The 22,667-nt window shown below is 48.1% G+C and overlaps 1 protein-coding gene across 1 annotated transcript; it reads left to right on the top strand.

Moving 5' to 3' along the window:
• The first annotated feature begins 1,061 nt into the window (after positions 1-1,061).
• Positions 1,062-3,642, top strand: NKX3-2 (NK3 homeobox 2). Its single transcript, XM_073340127.1, has 2 exons — positions 1,062-1,518; positions 3,167-3,642. Exons 1-2 carry the CDS (start codon positions 1,062-1,064, stop codon positions 3,640-3,642), a joined length of 933 nt encoding a protein of 310 aa, XP_073196228.1.
• The last annotated feature ends 19,025 nt before the right edge of the window (positions 3,643-22,667 follow it).

The raw sequence follows: 22,667 nt of genomic DNA on the forward strand, positions 1-22,667 counted from the left end.
GACTATGAAATAAATAATGTTAAAGACTCTTCCTAGAGAGCCGCATTTCAAAGGTTTCCTAATTTGGAACACTGTTTACGTTTCCATTGACTGTTTCAACTTTTAATTAAACCATATTTTAAAAGCGGGTCACTACATCGATTTCCTAATTTAACCAACACCTAGGAGGAGGGGAAAGCCCCCCGAAACTCTGAGAACTACTGATTCGGATTAAGTACATGGTTTTTCACAAGGAACCGGAGCATTTGTTTGGGGTGAAACCATAACATAGAAAGTCAGAGGATCGCGTACATTATAAATGGAAAACCGAGGCAATCCTTTGAGCCATCACGGGTTTAGAATGAAACGTTGAAGGGCTAATATAGTTCTGTAAACCCCTTAGGTTAGGGTACAGAAGGTCTATTCGTAGCGGGTAGATCGCGCTAGGCTTGAAGGGCGTCCGTGATACGGACAAGCAGCCCCCACCCCAGAGAGGAAGGGGTTAACTAGCCCACGTCCGACTCCCTTCAACTCGCCCAGTTCTGTCTGAAGATCAACAGCTTCCAGCTGTGGCGCGCCAATCAACGCCCACCCTGCGCGGAGCGCTGCCCAATGGGAAGGCTCGGGGTCGGGGCTGTCACTCATAGGTGAGGAATGACACCGGGGCTGGGAGAAAAAGGAGCAGGAAAGAGCAAAGGAACAGCTAGAGGCAGGAAAAAGTCCAGCGCCGCGCGGGACCCCGCTGCTGCTGCTGCCGCCGCCGCCGCTGGGGAGAAGGAGCGAGGGAGGCTCAGGGGCAGCCCCCAGGCCAGGCAGCCATCCAGGCTCTTATGGGAGGGCTGCATGGGAACGGCGTATTAAAGCGTCCCCAGCCCCGCACCGCCGCTCGCTCTCTCCGGGCCGGGGAGCAGGGGCTGCAGCCGGGGGCGGCGATGAAGTCTCCCAGTTGAAGGAGCGGGATCCGGGCGGAGACTGGATCTGGCGCCGGGGCCAGGGCGGGCGCTGGTGCACCAGGGCGCTTCGGCAGCAGCCCTCGCTTCTGTGTCTCTTTCCCCGCTCCCCCGCGCGGCCCCCCGGGGCAGATGGCTGTCCGCAGCGGTAACGCCTTGACGCCTTTCTCCATCCAGGCCATCCTCAACAAGAAGGAGGAGCGCGCTCAGCACTTGGCGGGGCGGCCGCCGCCGGCCACCCCCACCACGCCGGCTTGCTGCTGGAGGCTGTTCGGCGAGAGGGCGGGCGCGGCGGACGAGGCTTTGCTGCCGGCCCGGGCCTGCCCCCGGGCTGCTACGGCGGTGGCGGCGGGGAGGACGATGGGAGCCCCGGCGGGCTGGGATTCGGACTCGGCCCTCAGCGACGACCACGAGGGCGAGAGGCGCTCGGAGGAGGAGAGCACCGGGGTGCCGCAGGGGCCGCCCGGCAACAGCGCCCGCTCCAGAGAGGCCCCTGGTCGGGGGCGGCCTGCGCGGGAGGCTCAGCCCAGGGATCAGGAGGAAGAGCCCCCGGGCCTCAGTGACAGCGAGATGTCGGCCAGCGTTTCAGGTACGCTTGTGGGGGGAGAGGCCAGGGGCCGAGGAGGACCCCCCCAGTGGCAGGCGGGTGGAGCCCTGATGCCTCCCCGCCCCAGTGCCGGCCGCTGAGCTCCATGCGCCTTAGAGAGCGGGGACTCCCGCTCCCCTGGGGTTTGCGATCAGCCCTCTGAGACCCTGGACACCCGGTTCCCTGTGTGCCCAGGTGCCCCGGACACTGGCGATGCCCAGCACCCTGATGCTTGGCCCAGACTCTCTGCGCCCACCAGTCCCCAGCTCCTGACGGTGGCCGAGCCCTGGCGTGGCAGGGTCTGTGATTACTGCCGGGCCCGTCCCCAAGGACGAAGGAGAATCGGTCTGTCCAGAGCTCTCCCAAAGCGGGCGCTGGCTAGTGGTTGTAGCTCGGGCATCTCACAAGGAAGGAGAATCAGAATAGAGATTTTTTTTGGGGGGGGGGGGCAGAAGGACTCAGAGAAAGCCCGTAATAGAGAGGGACAGAGCCTGGGGGTGAATGGGACAGCTACATAGATCAGTCACAATAACCAGCCACCGGCCACCAGCTTTGTAATCTGGAACTGCTGGTCAGACAAGTTGTTACAAAGATTCACCTGACTTGACGTTGGAAGAAGTTTCCTTTGTGCTAAAGGAAATAGAACCTCACCGCGCTTTGCATTGGGGGGCAAGCTCCCTGCTGGCGGCTGGAGGCCTCCCTGTGAGAAGTGAACTGTTTTCTAGCTGCCCTTTTACTCCCACAGGCCTTGGGTCAGAGGCGCTTCGCCCCCCCCCCCCACCCCAGGGATTTATTTATGTTTTAAAAGAATGGGTCAGGCAATTGACGACAAAGAATAAGGATGGCAAAGGAGGGAGCCATCCCCTTGGCCCCCGGGTGCCAGACAAGTCCCGATGACAGAGGTGGGAGGGGCAGAACAGTGCAATGAAAGGAGAGAAATGCAAAACCACAGGGGAAAGCAAGCCTGCTCTCTCTGATGTGCTCCCAAAAGATAAGCCATCCCACAAATACTCCCTAATTACTGATCACTAGCTGCCCTGCAAGCGCTTGTTCCTTATGAATGAGATGTGTGCACAGCCGAGTGTGTGTGAAAGGGCCTAGGAGCCCCTGGAGCTCTGCCTCAGTGAGGGTGGGAGGAGCTGTGCCAGCCTGTGACACCCCCCCGCCCAGCCCCGAGCGAGGGCTATCTGAGCGGGGCTGTGGCATATCCTAACATGTTCCCCGGCTAGGGGGTGCCCTGGTCCCCTAAGACACCCCTGGCCTGGGGGATGCAGCTTGGCCCTCTTTCTGGCTGCGTCTTCTGCCACCCTCCCTGCGGGGATGAAATGAGACCTATAAAGCAAGCAGTCCAAAGTCTTGAACTGTGCCTGCATAAGGAGGGGTGCAGTGCGGCCTACCCCTGAGCTGTGCCTGGCTGGGTTTGGGGGTGCATTGGTGCCTCAACCCCGAGCCGTGCCTCGCTGGGTTTGTGTGACCTTCCCCGTGAACCTGGCCTGCTGGGGGCCTAGGCCTGCCCTCTGAGCGGTGCCTAGGAGGCCGCACTGCGGGGGTGACGATCTCCCCTCGCCCCACTGTCCCTGGGTTTGGGTCGCTGACCTGCTCTGCCGCAGCCTGCCCTGTCTCTGATCTCGGCTGTTGCTCTCCCCCGCAGATCGCAGCCCGCCGGAGGAGGAGGACGGAGGCAGCAAGTGCGAGAAGCTGCTGGCCGGGGAGGAGGAGCAGGCGGCCCCCAAGCCGCGGAAGAAGCGCTCCCGGGCGGCCTTTTCCCACGCGCAGGTCTTCGAGCTGGAGCGCCGCTTCAACCACCAGCGCTACCTCTCGGGCCCGGAGCGAGCCGACCTGGCCGCCTCGCTCAAGCTCACCGAGACCCAGGTGAAGATCTGGTTCCAGAACCGCCGCTACAAGACCAAGCGGCGCCAGATGGCCGCGGACCTGCTGGCCTCGGCCCCGGCCGCCAAGAAAGTGGCGGTGAAAGTGCTGGTGCGGGACGATCAGAGACAGTATCACCCGGGGGAGATGCTGAGGCCGCCCTCGCTGCTGTCCCTGCAGCCTTCCTACTATTACCCCTACTACTGCCTGCCCGGGTGGGCCCTGTCCACCTGCTCCGCAGCCGCGGGGACTCCATGAGACTGACCAGCCTCAGCCCTCTCCGATCCAAAGCAACCCCGAGCCCCAGCTGCAGGACTGTATGCACCGGACAGTATTTATTATTATTATTATTTTTATTTTATTTGATTATTTTTATTATTGTTATTTGGGTAAATTCCCCCTCCCCCTCCTTTCCACGTTGTGACTTTTGCAAACTCCCCCTCCCCCCACCCCCCACCTCCCCAAGCCGAGGACTCTTCTAATTCGGCACGACTCGTTCATGGTATCCATGTTGTCACTCTATTCCGTGTAGACTTGCTTGTTTGTTTTTGTTTTGCTGATATTGTTGCTCCGGATTGATAGAGACCCGAATCTGGTGTGAGAGAAAGGAAAAAGAAACCTAGATCAGAACAGGAGATCAAGGACTCCCCCCATGGACTGAAAGGAAGATTATTTTTCTGTTTGTTGGTCTTCCAAATCGTTGCAAACCGTGTGTGCCTTGTATGGTGCTGAATGTAAGGAACCTCTTTCAAATCCCCCCTTCTCTTGTTGCCCGTGTTATTCCTGTTCTTCATGGTCCATGGCAAAGGACAGATGTGTCACAAAAGGGTGAGCCCTGTATCAAAAAGCCAGACCTCTTTTCTCCCTCGGATCTTTCCTTGGTGGGGGTTGGGGGAGGGAGAAGTAACGCGTTTTTAGCACTTTCCAGTTGTACTAAAGTTATTATTATTTTTATATTCAATGTGAATATTTCTAGTCAGGCTTTTTAAAAATGGAGTTAATGGGGAAAATTAGTACCATTCAGTGCCTTTTCTTTTTCTGTCTTTAAATTCGTCAGCAAACCTATCCTGTGGGTTTGTGATCTACTTCAGTAATATAACAGTCTCTTTCTTACAAGGTAATTCGTGGCTTTTTCCTCTTTTACTGGCACTGTGCACTCAACTAGATTATTTACTTTAAATGAATTGTGAATGTTTGTAAGCTATCCGCTGTACTTTTTTAATTTATAAACTTTAGTTTAACACATAGTTACGTCCATCGTGTCCTTTCTGCGTTTTACATAGAATTCTAAATACGCACAGATATTGTTCGTTTAGAAAGTATCTTCTCTCCTCTCCCACACTGCAGTACTGTCGTCCCTTATTGATCCACTACACAATGTTTCATTTCCCTAGCGGGAGACAGTTTAGATCAATACATTTTGGAGTGAATCTGCGGACCATTGACGTTAGAGGTATTGACCTATATCTGATCCAATATATTCAGAACGGCAATAGGTCTCCTTTCCTTCTGAGAAAGAGGTTTGAATATTTTATACTCTGTCTAGTTAACTTACATTTAGGATGCAGTGAAGTCAGAATACTCGCTATAATTATAGGCTAAAATATAAATTCCGAAATATTTGATTGGACGAGTACAATTCGATTTTTACACTGTACACCCCTTAAAGTGCAGTTTATCCAGAGGGTACGCTTTGCTTTAGAAAGGTCTTGAGGAGTAAGGGTTTTTGTGCACTGGATCGATTAACAATCCACAATCCGCTCTGGAGGAATGTGCGTGGGTGGGCAGCTTTCCTTTCTTTTATTTTTGATTATTATTTTGAAGGCTTTTTATTATGATTATTTATTATTGTATTGGGCAAGTCGTCGGCAGCCTATTTAATAATTTCAACCCACAAAATGGCAAAATCATTATTCCACTCTCTCATTCCTGTCTGCTGTGCTTACCTAATAACCCCATCACGCTGTGCATAGCCGGGGTCGACGCTTAAAGTTGCACAACTGGATCGGGTAGGCGGAGAATCGCCTTCCAAACTTCCAGTTCTTAATTAAACTACGAAATCCGTATAAAAATGAAATAGCCGCTTGGGGCAGCCTCCCTCCTTTGAACTGATCCCCTAAAAGTTCCTGAAGCAAATCTATAAACGATTACAAAATGCTGTGGCAGCATGATCCTACTGGTGTTTTATTTCCTCTGGAATTGTACACCAGGGGAAAATACTGGGGGAGAATTTGAGGCTTCGTGAGTTGTGTGTGTGCCGATGACTGTGTACTTTCCAGCTGAGGCTCACGGCTTTTTCGAGTATCACGCGTAAATTATGTCTAATAATTCCGTTCAAATTCCTATTCGTGTCCGGGACCGAATTCAAGAGATTTAGGCTTTCTTGTTTCGTGCAGTGAAGTCCTTTTCAGGGCGGAGACGCTTGGAGACGGGCATATGATAATGGGCGACGGCTGCCAAGATCTCATCACTTTTCCCTGCCCTCTTTTGTTACACTACTTTCCCTTCCAGGCTGATGACAGGGACTTTCGTATGATTCTCGCACAAAAGAATCGCTCGAAAGAACCGAAGTAGCGAAACCGATTTTGTAAGCAGACCTGAACGCAATTTAGTATATTTATGCCTCTGGACGTGTGCGTGACTTGAGCCATGTCCCAATGCTTTCTCCTCCCCCCTGAATCCCTAACACTACTTTGCTAACGAACCCTTTTTTTCTTGGTGGTTATTATGCGCCACAAAGGCTCCACAATTAAGCGTCTGATGTTGGGTTTATGTGCTCCCATCTATGGAATATGCCCCACCCACGGAATATACATAGGTCTGCATACTCCGAAATTCATCTTCCTGCTTTAAATTATTCAGGGAAGGCCAACCTCTCCTTTCCCTCTGCATGGCCGTGAACAGCTGGAATTCTCTAGCAGCGATTTCCTCGGTGGGAGGAGAGACCTGGAAATCCACCGCCCAACCCCAGCGGCTCCCCTGCGCTGAGGTATCTTTCGTAACCCCAGGGAGTAGTTTGCCTTGGCAAGTGGAGTTGGGGAGAGTTTTGTTCTTCCTTGTAAATATCAGTTTTCACGCGATCTAGTTTGTACGTTTCCCGTGGTCAATGTACAAATATTACTCCTGCAAGGAAAATGTTCAGAAACTCCAGCAGGGTCTGGCGGGGGGGAGGAGGGGGAGCGAATTGGGAACGAGGAGGTGGGGGTTGTTTTATTTCGATTATGTTGCGGGGGAGGGAAATGGAACGCAATTCCTTAGGCCTAAAGTATTTTCTCAGGCGAAGCTCCCATGAAAATGAATGGGACTTTTGGGTTACAAGTTCGAGGCCCCCCTCTGCCCCTTTAAAGTTCCCGATAACCCATCGATCCTCTCAACACACGTTTTAACATTTGTTTTCCGATTTTCTTTTCACGGTTGCAGCTTCTGCACGCAGGAAGGCGCAGGATCTTCTCTTACTAAAGCTAACTCAGACCGTCTCAACTGGTGTAAATTGTCAGAGCGCCATTGACTTCAAAGGAGTGATGATCATTTGCACCAGAGGAGGATCTGGCCCCAGCTCTTGGGTAGCGATTTGGAGGATGCGTTTGGGTTTCTAAGGTTTTTTGTAGTATATTAGGTTTTGGAGGGAGGGATACCTTAATGGTTTGAGCATTGGCCTGCTAAACCCAGGGTTGTGAGTTCAATCCTTGAGGGGGCCATTTAGGAATGGGGAAAAATTGGGGATTGGGCCTGCTTTGAGCAGGGGGTTGGAGTAGATGACCTCCTGAGGTCCCTTCCAACCCGAATATTCTATGATTCTGTGGGTTATGCTGAAGCTTTCTTTTGATTATAATTTAACGTGTTTTTAATGGATTTTTTTAATCCATATAGTGCTGTAGGAAAACGTAAAATGAAAGGAAAGTGTAGATTATGCGTCTCTGTAGTCATAACATTACACAGGGCGTTGCTTTTTGGGAGCTGTAACTATGCACATGTATGATAAAGAATCAAACTAGTTGTCTTTGAATTCATAACGCATAGTTTATGGTGCTTTTTACTAGAGGTAAACAATATCGAGGATGATCTATATGAAATTATTCTGACGTTTTGGCTTTTTTTTAACATCCAGCTATCGAATATTAAAAGACTAAAATTTCCTTCTCTTGTCTTTGATAAAACCTGTTTGAGAAACAGTACATGTGTTTTAAACCAGAAGAAAATGAAACTGATCATTCTTAAAATAACCCCCCCGCTTTTTAAAGTAATGATTTACACTTTACAATGTAGAAATAATTATCTGTTTTTTATTTTCCCTTAAAGGGAAAAATCCGCTGTAAATCCAGCGTAACTTCACTGAAGTAAATAGAATTATTCTGGATTTACACCGGTGTAACAGAGTAGGATATTGACACTAAAAATCAGCGCTTCATCTCAAAACATGCATTTCTTGTGGTCATCAACATTTCAGTGATTAAAACCCGATTAAGTTTATCTGAAAGAGGTGTCCTGGTTGAGATTTTTATATCAAAAGCGGGAAACCTTGCAAATCAGTCCAATAATTAGTGTGAATAAATATCCACCCACTCGTTGGCAGAAACGGTTTTTAAATATTAAAAAAAATAGTCAATTAGTAAAACGAGAAGCACCAACTAAAGAGAAGAGAATCCAAATTGTTGTATGATCTAATACTGTATTTATCTTTGTGTATCTTTCTATATGTATACATCCACATACATAAAAGGATATGTTTCCCTGTGTCCATAGAGATGCAGAAGCAATTAAAACAGAGATCAGTCTAGCCTAAAATGTCATAAGAAAAAAATACTGACAATTAAATCTCTCTGTTCAAAGGAGACTGGGGTTTCAACCACATTGTGTCCGGTTCTTCCACGTCGTTGTTACTCTGACCTCGACACGGTCCCGTTCCCCCCAGCCTCGCCCATCTCAGCGGCACTGGGCCTCTGCTTAATGGAGCGTTGAAAACCCAGTGGACAAGAGATCGCACCTGCCCTTGTTCCAAGGGAATCCACGTGAACTGTGATAAGGAATTTTTTTGGGAGCAAAGGTGATGAAAAGATTAATGGCGGTAACGTGGCCTCTGCAGCTCTATTGACGGGCGAACGGCTAAATACAAGGAGGGAATTTCTGTGGGCTGGGAAGTGCTTTTGCAGGCAAGGGACAAACAACGTACTGGGGTCAGGTTTTCATTTCAGCTCAGAGGGGACTAGGGGGAGACACACACGTACGTGTGTGTGTTTGCTAGCAAGGGACAATAAAAAGGGGACTTTCATTTCACTTCTCGCTTCCCTTAAGAAGCCTGCAGCTTGGACATCACCGTTATATTTCTCATTCAAACGCACTCCCTAAAGTCAGGGTATCCCACCACTATTGCACCGCAAGCACAAAGGCTAGCTGGAGTAAACATCCGCATTTCGAAGCTCGGTTAACGAAATAAAGATGCTTCAGAGACTGTACCTGCAGACTACACGTCTGTATTAATCCGCCCCGTCTCATGTTTACTGGAATGGGAAAGTTGCCTGATTGAGGACTGTAGGACCGCTGGGTCGCTACGATTCCAGAAACGGATGCCATAGGGGGCTGGCAATTTGCAGCGTCTTCTGAAGGAGATGTCATTTATTTGCAGCCGTTGCATAAAATTGTAGATAAACAATGTAACAAATTGTTGAACAGGCACAAAAGAGGCTATTTGAGCACAGAAATCCACAGATGCTGGGGGATCTGCGGAATTTAGGTAGACAAGCTAAAATGTCCTGTTAAAAAAAATCACCCTAATTGCAAAGGATGCGGTTGTTAACGATTGTGGAGGTAAGAACCATTTGTGGCTTTAAAGCAACTTACAAGCAACAGGCCATTTTCTTATCAGTGATAGTCCTCCGGATCCAGGATAGGCTTGGGTGTGGCACCAACCTGCAGTAACAGCCCGAAGGGACATGGGTTGTTAGACCCTGGAAGAGGTAAGGCAATGTATAAATACCAAGTCTTATTATTAACACAATTAACCATTTCACTGCTGATTTGCATATCAGAAATATCCACCAGCTATAGTGACCAAGTTCACCTCGCCTTACTTTTGTTTTTAATGAAATTCCATTCATTAAGGGAAACGTCTTATACAAATGTATCTATTGTACTAGCTGGGAGCACGTATAAACATTTTTAAAACATCGCTTTAAAAAAGCCCAACGCCCGTTCCAGCTGCGGCTCATCTCCCTCTGGCACCCGGAAGCCTGAGTAAACAGGGATGAACTGCGCCTTGTGCTCTGATGCTCACCGAAAAGGGTACGTGGTGGGACCGGTGGGGGACAGCTAATAACGGAGGCAAAGACTCTCCACCTCATGGAGCGGCCAGCCTGCATAATTCAAACTGGGGACTGTCAGCCACGGGCTCCCAACCCAACTCAACTGTGGAGATGAAGCATGGCAGGAGAATTGGTCTCCAAGATCAACTTGGCCAGGACCTTGATTGGCACTTGGAAGTAAATGGGTAGCCTGTGAAGCACAGGTGTGATATTTTCCACAGCAAGCGCCACGAAGTAGAGGGGTAGCTGCATTCTGCACTCGCCGACGCTTTCACTTGCTTTGCCAGGGCACGATTAGAGGCGCTAAAGTAAGACCAAGAACCATGGGCTCCCCAGAAAGAGGCAGGTTACTCTTGTGAGGCTCAGCAAGGAAAGGGGGCGATCTGCTAGCTAAGCACAGAAGTTCACCTCGCCTTCTGTTTACTGTTGCTGAAACAATCACTTCTGTTTACTGATGCTGTGACTGAACTTAGGTGTGGGTAAGATCCAAAAGGAAACGGCAAATGCACGATCTGGGCGAGGGAGCAGTAGGAGGTAGGCAGATGCATCCACGCCTACGCACCAGCACCTTGTCCATCCGGTCCGAATTTAACTTCCATCGATTTGCTTTCATCCATGTTTCCATGGCCAGGTGACGGGAGAAAGCAAAGAAACCTCACCGATTTTGGGAAGAGAGAGCGAGAGAGATCTAATCAGCTGGCGGCCGATATTGCAGCTCACAATGCTTCATTGCGTCCCCCCAGCACAGCAGCCTCAGGTGCGCATGAAGCTGGCTCTAGCCCTCTGACAGAGAATGCCCTCAGGGCAGAGGCACGGTTGCCCACGGTGAGGCGGAGTATAGACCCGGTACCATCTGGGATGTCTGCGAGGAACGAATCCAGCTAGGGGCTGGTAATCGTCTTCAGGCCTATCGGAGTTCACGGGGGGAGTCCTGTAAGGTCTGTGATGCCAGAAAGGGCTAGTGATTTCAGATCTAAACCGATCAGCCTGGGCACCTAAACTTAGCCCATATCCTGGAGGAAATTAGTGACTAGGATTCTCTACTACTCCCACGCCTGAAGTCCGATTGAAGGCGGCTAACTAACCCTAACTGTGCAGCCGAAATCAGGGCTGCTTAGCTAGAACCTCCCCTCTCCCTTCCCCCACCAAAAGAGGGCTAGATCTCTTCAAGATCTCTTCCTATTTCTTCCTTGCAATGATGCCTCACAGGGGTAGGACTCTATGTATGTGATCAATTATCTTAACATAGGCAGAGATTAGAAAGCGATATAATTTTTTTAGCCACCGTGGGCTTCCATGAAGATACAAGTCCCTTCCTCGTCTGGGTGGCAGACTGGATGTATTTTCCTCGGGAGCCCACCAAAAATGGCTGTGGCTTGCCTTGTCACAGAGGACAGCTGCAGAATGATGTAGGACTAGCCCTGGCTTCTTCCCACGGGGTGAGCTCGATTCCACCTCTTACTTTCCCGGCCAGTGAAGTACTTGGCCTGGGAATAGCTGGGGTCTCTCGTAGGGCTGTGCAATGTGTTAATCACAACTTCCTCTGCTCGGCCAGGGGAGAGTCTTACGATTATTGAAACCGTCTAGCCGCTGGCTACTATCCCTAAAAACCAAGGGCGAAGTGATATTTACAAAGTTGTAGGTTACAGATGACTGGACTCCCAGGCGCGGGTTGTGGCCGTGAGGCCAGTTCTCGCTGGGGTTCTTGCATGACTCTCCTTATCTCCTATCCTGAGGTCTGCTATTAAATATACACACACGTGTAGGGCCTGGGGAAAGAGCTTCTCCTCTTCGCCAGCGAGAGCTCAGATTTGGGAGGGGGGAAGGGATCCCCAGCCGATTTCTCCAGCCGTCCCCGTTCCTGCTGCTAAAATAATAAACCGCAAGCTGACGCCGATCCATGAGCTGGTACCTGCCGTGGTCGAGCGCCCTTGTATTTACAACTTGTAAGGGCTGTAAGCGGCTGTCTTATACTCCGTGTGGACACTGTGTCACACGTCCCAGGGCAAGCTCTTGCCTGATGCCCCTCTGGTCAGACAAAGAATACGTTATTAATGAAAATGTATAATCGGGGCAAGGTTTGCAGAGCCAAACCAGGAAATGAAAACACGCCCGGCACTCCAGTCCTGTCGGTGAAACAAGGGCTTTGACGCTGAAATCGTTACACTGGCCCCTTTTCATGGGCGGCTGATTGCAAAACAAAATGGCGACGTCTCCTTTAGGAATCATATGAATAACTAATGGTAATAATGCCAATAACGGGGGTCTCTTCGGACACGAAATCTGAGCTAGGGACCGGTAAAGAGGCTGAAGAAGCAAACAGAAGTCTGACTTTCAGACCCCTGTGTCCGGCTAGAGTAGCTCCGGGAGCTGGACAATCCCGATGCAAATTTGACGAACAGCAATGCAGGGTGGTAACTGCAATATAAATAAGACGTGACAAAGACACTAATAATGAGCACTAACTAATGGGGTGGGGAAGCTATATTTTAAGCTGTTTGCTTTTTTCTTTTTTTGGAGGGCACGGATCATTGCTTTTTAAAAATTGATCTGTCGGGGAAATAAGCCGTCAGTGCGGCAAAGGAAATAAGAGTTAGTCAATCTCTAGGCGATCTATAGTTCGGGAATCTTTACACGTTTGTAGCAGAACCTCAGCCAACCCGTGTCTTTAGTTCCGTTTTCACAACTGATGTTTGTTTCTCTGTTTTTTGTTTGTTTGTTTGTTTGTTTGTTTGTGTGAATCGTGACTCGCACACGTTGGGCCGGCCCATCAAGCACATTTGCGATCCCCAAAGAATAAGCACTCCTCCTACACCAACATACAGTAGCTGTTCCCATTCTAAAGGGAATCCTTTCTCTTGGCTTAGATAATACTAAACGTTTGTACCTTCACTGTACCTTGACTCACATTTTAACTACGGGAGGGAACCGATTTGCGCCGCAAAGGACTCCATCAATAACTAGGGATGAAATGCTTTGACAAGAACTAGTATGATTTGTGGCTTGTTGAGGGAACAACCCAGATTTGAGACCTAAAAGAATAAAAACGAAAAAGTAAATATTTGTCTGTTGGATGGTCACTGCCTGGAAGCTCATATTTTAAATGGAGCAGCTACTTGGTTGCCTAATCCTGATGTTGAACTAGGTCCCCTTTATTAGTGGCTGCACAAGATAACTCGCAGAAATAACCGTTATAAGGGCGCTAGACACATAAAATAGTGGATGAGCCTTTCAACGGATTCCTGGGGGAATTGATCGTGACTGCAGATTTTTTAGCAAATGCAAATATGGAGCAGTTCAGAAGATCGTCTCATTTCGATTTCGAAATGTTCAGGGAAATATTCTGTATGTTACTTTTCCTTCTGTGCAGATGTAATAAACGTTCTTTTTCGAACTGACTGGCCCTTCTTTTTTATGGGGTTGCAGAGTGTACAGTACTAGAAAACGAAAGAGACAAAGATTCATTTTAGCTATTACAAAATTTCACAGAATCAAGGGTGATTTATAGTCCCAACTTAAACTAAGAACAGCAAAATGGAAACAGCTGGAGCTTTATATGGACATTGAAAAAATTCCCAAAAACTCGAGATGAAGAAAACTTGCCCTGATTTTCCTGTTATAAACATACTAATATTTGTGTGTCATACCCCTCGGAGGGTGTATTTACATCATTCACTTAGATTAGCATCTGAACTCTCTCTGAGCCATGCGATTTGTGCATACAACGAACGGCAAGTGTTCTTTTTTTCTGGTTTGTTCTCGCCCTAAAAAAAAAAAACCAAAAACCAAAAACCGACTGATTTCCATCGTGCAAACTGAAGATCGTGCCATTGATTTGATTTAAATGTGGACGTCTGCTTAAAAATCCATGGCAGAGTACGGATGGCCTATAAATTCAAAAATATGGCTATACCTTTTATGCTTCCAAAACATACTTAAAGATCAGGTTAATTGTAGTGCGATCAAGCGAAGGTATTTCTAAAATTCAAGGAGGAGAGAGAGAGAAAAAAATAAGGCAATCTTACCTAAATAATAACAGGATTAAAATAAATAAATGCATCCCCTGGTAAGGGCACATCACTCTACCTTTTTAAAAAATAGATTAGTTCTCTTTCTAAAAGAGGCAATAATGGTTGTCGCTATTTTAGGCATATTTTCTAATAAACGGGAGATCCTGTTGAGTTTCAAACATTTTTCAGTATTCTCGCGCAGAGGCAATGAGGGGTGGGTGTGGGTGTGAGAGAGAGGCGGGTGTCTGGCTGCAATGCAGAGACAGAATTGCCATTCTAAATGCACTGATATTGCCATTAGTCACAGGAAGGAGAGCGGCTATGAGCTCAGGCGGGTCCGGGGGAGGACTCAAGAGGCTGGTTCTGTCAAAGACTCCAGCATCAACAGGTGGTGGAGATGTGTCCCTGAAGGTGACAGCTTCCAGAGTATCCGTCAGCCATTCAGGGCACGAGACCTTGTCTGTCTCCTTCCCTTCCTCTCTGTGGAAAACCACTGGAAGGTGAAACCCAGTGTATAGCCACACTGGCTATACAACGTGAATTGTTTTCCGGATACAGCTCAGTATCCTCCTTCTTTCCCCTTCCAGTACTAGCTGCTCTGCGGTGTACAAGGTCCTCTCGCTTTAGCAGGACCAGCCCAGCCCAGCCCACCCCTCCAGGTGAATTATACCCAGCAAGCAGAGGCTGCGGGGTGGGACTTTGTCCTGCACGGGGAGGGCAGGGGACCCATCGCTGCTGGATTTCTGCGGTTGGGATGACAGGGCAGGGGCTGGATCGCGAACAACTAACGGGGCACGTGGGGATCCAGAGGAGCCAGGCCCCCGGCCGGCTGCCCTTCGGCTGCGGGGTTGGGGCTGGACGAGCTGCGGGGGCTCGGCTGGGCTGATCGCCCCTCCGCAGCTCGCTGGGAAGCAAAGCCGGCCCCCTCCCGGCCCTGGGCCTGCGGAATGCCAGGCCTGTATATTTGCAGTTTGATTTCGCACGTCAAGGATAATTTCTTTATACAACTTAATGGACGCGGCTTGACATCCATAATGAGCGCTAATCATTCAAATTATTTTCGCTAGCGCCCAGACATGTTCCAGTTGTTGTGACAGATCACGTTTCGCCTCTAATGACGGACAATTACCATTTCTAATTCTCCGCCTTTTGACACCTAAATCCACCCGCCATATGTGGCTGAAACACAGCGGGATAATGGGGCCATTTCAGCAGGCCGCTCAGCTGCAAGCGGACCCCTCGGTCCCCCCAGCTCGAGGGGGAGGGATGCCCGTCCAGCCCCCCTTCCCTGCACCTGGGAAATCAGCGTTTACACCCCCAGACTGATCAGCTTCCCAGCAGCTAGGTCTGAGCGCGCTGTTTGCGTGGCACTGAAATGCGCTCAACCAGCTGCTCTGAGCCGGTGCTGTGCCCCACGCATGTGTCTGTCTGTGTGAGAGGGAGATGAGCCAGCCAGCCCCCCCTGCGCAAACGTGCGAAACACCCAGAAATACCTTTGGAAACGCATCCCTGGCGAGCACATTGTCCCCTGCCATTCTGCGGCTGTTCAGACTTAAGTGGAGTCGACCCAAGATAATTAGCTCTCGGCAGAATTCTCGGCGCTGCTTTGTTTTGCTTGGGTCCCATTCAAGTCGCAGCGATAAGTGAAGACTGATGGTGCCCTGTGTGTAGCAAAAGGCCTCTGGGAGCAGAGCAATCCCCCTTTATTGTACAGCCACCACCACCGAAGATAAAGGCGTCTGGCGAGCAAACCTTGGAATGATCGCCCGCCCGCGCCTCACCTTACGGCTCCCGGCAGATCCCAGAAGCAACAGACCCCGGGTGGAGGCTCTGCTCTATTTGCTGCCTGATGGACAGGGCTCCATTTACTTCTGCCCTGATGATAATCTTGGCGAAAGCCCAGGCTAGGGAGGCAGCTCGATCCGAAATTCGTGCGGATCCTTATTTGCTGACTGCACCGTTCTGCTCGAGAGAACACGCCATGCCCGCGTATTTACGCAACGTGGAGGAGAGAGAGATGCCAAAACCGGAGTCAAACAGCTTGTCTTTCTGCTGATTAGCAATAAGGATTAGCGGATGCGGATTGTCGTTCACTGTGTGAAACAGCACAATAGCGAAATGAAGGACAGGGCGCTACATTCTGTCATTCACAATCGATTTTCTGTTGTTTCACCTATTAAGCAGGCATCCGTGATTTGTTATTTATTATTTCATTATATTTGTATTGCAGTAGGCCTAGCAGCTCCAGCCATGGAACAGGACCCCCATTGGACTAGGCCCCTGTACAAACACAGAACAAAAACATGGCCATTGCCTCTGGCAGGTAGCAATCAAAGTAAACGGCCAACAAACACACAAATAAAACCACGCCACCGAGATGAACAGAACACTGGTCCTGTTCCCAGTGAGATCATTCCCGAAAGTTAATGAGAGCAGAATCAGGTCCCTACCTTAGGATTTATGGATCAGTCTATACAGATTAGCAAACTGAAAACCACAGCAATATGGTATGTTATAATTACACGGATCTCTCACTCAGTGAAAAGTTATAGCTCCTAGACACCTTCCTACAGATTGTAAAATATAAATAGGACCGGATCCTGCTCCCAGTTAAGTCAATGTGAGTTTTGCCTGAATGAAGAGCGTAGGGTTTTGCCCACGGTTACTATTTGGCTATTTTTAATGTGTTTTCCTGGAGTATGGGATTTCATTGTACAGTTTCTAAACCCCCAAATGCCCATGTGGATATACTGCATTTATTATCCAAGATGTTAATGTCAGTAAGTGCGAAGATCTCCAAAATGCCTAGATCTCCACTTTAAAAGCTGCGTAGAAAATAAATCGCACCCAATGCATTTATAGTTTTAAAAGAAAAGGAGTACCTGTGGCACCTTAGAGACTAACAAATTTATTTGAGCATGAGCTTTCCTTCACTTCATCGGATGCAGTCTCTAAGGTGCCACAAGTACTCCTTTACTTTTTGCGAATACAGACTAACACGCTGCTACTCTGAAACCTACCATTTTTAAAAGTGTCTCTCAAGTTTAGGGGGCCTAGAAAGCATTAACGTTTAAGGACCTCCGTGGACCCTTTCCACCGACAGGAATCATTTGAAAGTGTATGTCCCAGTCCTTCCTGTTAAAACCGTTGAGACGGCAACCAGGCAGGGGGATAATACTGCCACCAGGCCAAATCCTGCAGTCCGGTCGTCTCCGGAAAATGTTTTGATTCAAGTCAGTCCTATATAAAAAATAGCACAAGGCCTACCTGTACAGAAAGAATAAGGACAGGGGCCAAAATAGACATATGTGTGAGTGGGTTTCTATACACACAGATGCATTTGGAAAAGGAGCCTCGCACGGCCACAGCACTGCTGGGAGCTGGAGAGGGGGGATGGGGGGGGGAGGGAGGGCGTTAATTAAAGGATCTCAGTTCATTGCAGTTGCTTCCGGGCCCGTAGCTCTTAATGAACGGGATCTTATTGGAGCTATTGAGGGAAGGCCCAGAAAGGGAAGCTTAAGTTGCTGCTACAAGCCGTTTTGCCAAGTGTTTACTCGGGATCGACTTTGACATTTGCTCCTTGCGGTCTCTCCTCATTGCACCCTCCTGGCCGGAAACCTGTTAAACAACCCAAGTATTTTCAGGTTCCTCGGAAAGTAACCGAGGGCGTTACAGAAAGTGGAGAGAAGAGACAGTGAGGGAAAGAGACTATGTCCATGTGGCTGTAACAGCGGCGATGGATTAGAATCCCCCCTGCTCGGGCAGCAGAGAAACTCAAAGGTATCTAAAAAGAAAAGCGACTTGCTCCCAAGCACCGGCTACCGCCGCCGCCTGAAAGCAGCCCGTGCAATCCAGGAGCCCAGAGTACCAGTGCCTAGATGCTGACAAACTGGATTTACAGTTTGTTTCTCCAGCTCATTCACTCTGTTTTCACATTCTTTTCCGTCACGTGACGTGAATTCCTACTTTTAGAGGTACCAAGGGTCTAATAGAGCTGCACAAACGAAAAGCCTCTTAAACAGAATAGAGATCACATATATTACAGTTCATTACGAGACATTCTGGTGTAGAGCAGCAGGGGCTAACCACTGACACCAGCCTGGCGGCTCTGTAGACTAGAATCGCTGCCGTTCCGTTCAGAAATGAAGCAGAGGGATGTGGCTTTGTCAGGTTCCCCTTGAAAATAGACGCCACCGCTTCTGAATGCGCGCACAGAAAACGAGTGCTGTATTCCACACTCTGACCCGCTCCAAGCTACAGTGCTTGGTCTTCCTCAAAGCTTCCTCGCCTCGTTGGGTTTATCAAAACCAAACCAAAGCAAAACCATCCTGGCGTTGAAACTCTTTGGAAGGTAATAAATACACCCGCAAGAAAGTCACGGTCTAAGGTACCGAAGCACCAAAGTGGGCCCTGGACAAAGACAAAGAGAACTGGGAGAATTTCACGTTGTCTTCGCATATGGAGTTCGCTTCAGTCATTCTGCCTTATTATGCTTGATTCAGAAGCGATCTAATCATTCAGTCAAGAGCCCTTGACAGCGGCCGTAGGGCTGTCTTCTGTAGCCAGAAACGCGCTAACAAAACAGTAGCTGATTATTGTCCGCTAAGGGCAAAACCCCTGTGGAAAATACAGAACGAATATTTGTAGTCATTATATAACCGATTTAATATGAGAAAGAAATTAAAATCTACGTTCAAGTGTTGAGTTTTGACTTGGTGCTTTATCTTGCAGTGTGTCTACAATCTAACCTTCAGCTGACCCAGTTCCACAGCTCATCTGCAAGGAAATCTCCCGTTAACCTCCTATAAGATGGGCAAAAGAATTAATATTTCCCAGGTGATTATTGTAAAATGATTCTGCAAAGATCAGACAAACCAAACTTTATATCAGACTCCTTACTATGGAGGAATTAGGTGCATAACTATGGCAATGAGCATGTCCACTTATATACTTAAGGATTACGGGAATTGCTTGAGTAAAGTTTCTTGATTTCCGCAGAGATATTTTGGTTAGAAAGTTTATTTCTAGTTAAACTTTCACGGCATGTCTGAGGTGTTACTGCAATTGCCCCGAGAACTAAACAAAATACTTTCTTAGCCTTAGAGTTCCATATAAATGCGATGGAAAATCAGCCCCACTATGTGTTAAAAAATTATGGCACTTCCAGGCAATTACTGCTAACCGGCTACCAGGAGCTCTGGCTTCCCGGCTCAGAAAGTCTGTTGATCCCAAACGCCAAAAGATGGCTCAAGGTGATCCTCCAACAGCCGGTATATAGCAAGGAAGAGGGTGAGTCAATCCGCCGGGACAGAAAGCCCCAGGGCTAGAACTGTGCCAGTAATCATTGATTGGTTTGTCTGCCAGACTGAAGAAGGGAGGGAGGGGTGATAGTTTTGGACTGATCACAAACCAAACCAAACCAAACCAATCAGTTTTCTCGTGGGAGGGGGGATATTATGGGAGGAATGAAATATCTTTTTCAACCCAGAACAAAACACTGCATGTCCCTTTCAGGCACTTATAAGAACTTTTATTTATGTTATTAAAAGCCAAGGACATGCGGCAACCCCATTGCTAAAACCGGTGGAGGCTGAAGTGCCTCCCTGTGGTTTGGGCATTCAGGGGGCCCCTAGGAGACCCTGGGTCAAGTGCCCAGGCCATCTCCTCTGGAGCAGGGATTTGGGCTTGGGTCTTCCACATTGTACCTCTAAAACTCTCCTTTTGAAGCTGTTCCACTGTCAGTGGTTCTCAAACTTTTGTACTGGTGACCCCTACAGCAAACCTATGAGTGCAACCCACCCCAAGTTAAAACCACTTTTTTATATTTAACACCATTATAAATGCTGGAGGCAAAGCAGGGTTTGGGGGTGGAGGCTGACAGCTAGTGACCCCCCCCATGTAATAACCTTTTGACCCCCTGAGGGGTATGACCCCCAGTTTGAGAACCCCTGTGACTACATCATTAAGTATTTGCTGGGGCAGTAACTGGGATCCAGGTGGGTCCCCAAACACAGGGATATAGAGTCATTCTCACTTCCTGACCCAATATATATTTAATTCAGCAAATTAACTATGCATGCAAAAAACTTCACCCAGATCTACCCTGGTGATCTAACTGGGTCTGCCAGGTTCTCCTTAGTCAGAAACACCAACTTTTCCCTTGCACCCACAAGAATGACCTGCAACTGCACCTCGTGGGATTTGTCCTCCTTCAAAGAGGCCCCATAATGCTGGGAAATCATAGCTCGGATCCTGAAGCCCTCATGGAGGTTGGATTGAGTCAGGAATGACTATAATGCCAGCAATCAGGGCCTGCAGCAGAGCTAGTCTCCAGGCGGTTTCATCAGTACAATGGGCCTGCAACAGCCTGCCTGATTGGCTGCAGAGGCTAGCTCTTAAGCCAACTGCAGCAGCTCCTCACTGGTTTCTCAGTGTTCATGCCCTTCACTGTACCTGCTCCTGTGTTACCTTATTCTGGTTGTTCTTGCCTTGCATCCAGCATTGTTTCTGTCCTGCCCTTGCCTTGAACCTCTCCTTGCCTGATACCCTGCTTGCTCCAGTTCATGCCCTCTAGCTTGACTCTTGGCTCTGGCTCCTGATGGTGGACTCTGGCTCAACCCTTGGCTCTGGTATCCAGTTTCTGCCTTCCAGTTTGGCCCTTGGCTCTGGATCCTCACTACTGACTATGGCTCTAATCCTAGCCACTAAGCTTGATGCCTGCTCTGACCTCTAGACTAGACCACCCTCATCCCGATCAGCTGACATATAGATGCTTTTGGACATGACAAGATATGGTTTTCATGTATTTATCTTGTATCCACTTCATTTTTAAACTCTAGGGATATGCCAGTGCCTGAATTAAATGATGTCTTGGCAGATGTCTGACAAACTTGTAAAGGCAGGCAGTTGAAATGGATATGATTTGCAGTTAGACATATACGGGGCCAAAAGGTACATCAGTGGGAATAGTCCCAGCAAAGTTTGGCCCTCAACCAATAACCAGCTACAAAGTTATTTTTAAAGGGTTAAGTCCCACTCTCCCTAGGTTTAGGAGCAGTCTCACTTAACTCAATGGCTCTGTTTGCTGTTTAGCTGCACACCTATTGTCTGATTCAGCAAACGCTTGCCCAATGAACCCTCTATACTCACAACTGCTAGTCTACTGACTTCAGTGGGAGAACTGGTCTACTCACAAATGAATGGTTTGCAGTATGGGCCCTTGGGTTTAAAAAACAACTCTTGTACTGAATGCTATAATTAGGGTGACCAGACAGCAAGTGTGAAAAATCAGGATGGGGGCGGGGGGTAATAGGTGCCTATATTAGAAAAAGCATCCAAAATCAGGGACTTTCCCTATAAAATCGGGACATCTGGTCACCCTAGCTATAATGAGTGTGTGTATGTGTGGTGTTGGTGGAGGAGTATTAGGAATGTCTAGGCAGAGAGATAGATCCTTGGAACACACAAACTACAACAAAAGCCTTTGCATTTAGCATTCTGGAAAGCATGGTGAGATATTTTCTAATAATCTATTTCTATTTAATTTAACTGTGCTTCATTATTGTGAAGTTTATATATATATATATAGTGTGTGTGTGTGTGTATATTATATATATTACACAGACATGCACAAAAATATGCTTGATTCCTATGTCTAAAATACTGGGGAGCAGCTTTTGCTGTAAAAAATTAGTATCTTTCTTTTTCTGTTACTTACACATTTGGGTCAAATCAATGGGACTATATTTAGGAGTGTAAGGATTATTCTCTTTAAGCTGCCTGTATTCAAGAAATGGAGTTCAATGGAAATCATACTTGGGTGAGAATTGCAGGATTAAAGGCCCAATCCTACACCCACTGACATCAATTGGCATATTGCTGTTGATTTCAGTTGGAGAAAGACTGGGCCTCAGGCGCATTAAAGGGCTAGAAGGATAAGTGCACCAAGTGCTCTATGGAATGGCACGAGTTAATTTCCTTTCCTTTCCTTGTACTGAACTTCACGAAACAAGTAATAAAATTCAAATGTGGTGTTTAAGAAATTGTAAAGATTTTTTCTATGTCTTTTAAGGGGATTTGGCCCTCAGTTAATATACTTCTTGCTCCCCTATTCTGCTCATGAAGATAGGTGGCTTACAGATATGAAGAAAGTAAGAGTAAAGACTCCTCCTTCAAACAATTATGGAAGAGTAGGGTGAGGATTCAGCCACAGAATTTTCTTACACTTCCTCTGTTGGTGGGAGGAGACTGTGGGGCAGATGACTTTGGAAGACACATACCCTCTCTAGCCCTGGAGGTCTGCACAGAAACAAGAGTTGTCCTGTAGGGAACACTGCTTCTCTGTTAGCCCACCCTTCTTCTGCAGAAGCCATTCTGCGAATGACTAGGTATCTCCTGCATCTGCTCAGAGGGAAGCACTGGACCACAGAACTGGACTACCTCCAAGCTACATTTCCATGGAGGTAGCAAGGATAGTGCCATGCAAAGTACCCCTGCCCCGGTGCTGCCTGCTCCCAGTCCTGTTCCTCAGTGTTGAACTGAAACAACTTCCAGTACCTTGTCAAGTTGGCACTGTTTTTCTGAGCTTACCATCTTGTGCTCTGGAATTTAAGCTGCTATTTAAAAACTGAAAATCCCTAGCCCTCTGTGTTACAGAGAAAAAATTTAAATGTGTAACTGATGTGAGTCTGCAGATAGCCCAAAACAATCGCTGTGAGAGAGGTATTAAGTCATTCATTTCAAGGGGTGTTTATTTTGAAGCATAATGATGAAAACTTAAATGTCAACTTTAATGGTCTCGTTGCAACATATGGTATGATGACATTCATCCTGGCTTAGAAGGCCTATTCAATGTCCGCTATACAACTTACAGGAAGCTCTGATATAGACACGGCCAAGTTAAGTCTTTAGCATTAGGGAACCTGTCAAATGGGCCAGCAACACAGTGAAATGGAATTAGATTTTTGGTTGCGGG

Source organism: Lepidochelys kempii, chromosome 4, assembly GCF_965140285.1.
Source record: "Lepidochelys kempii isolate rLepKem1 chromosome 4, rLepKem1.hap1, whole genome shotgun sequence".
NCBI classification, from domain to species: Eukaryota; Metazoa; Chordata; order Testudines; family Cheloniidae; genus Lepidochelys; species Lepidochelys kempii.

What these genes read in the sequence shown, in the direction of transcription:
- NKX3-2 (XM_073340127.1), top strand. Translation starts at nt 1,062, where the DNA reads ATGGCTGTCCGCAGCGGTAACGCCTTGACGCCTTTCTCCATCCAGGCC. An exon ending in GATGTCGGCCAGCGTTTCAG is followed by an intron (nt 1,519 to 3,166) that starts GTACGCTTGTGG and finishes TCTCCCCCGCAG; the next exon opens with ATCGCAGCCCGCCGGAGGAG.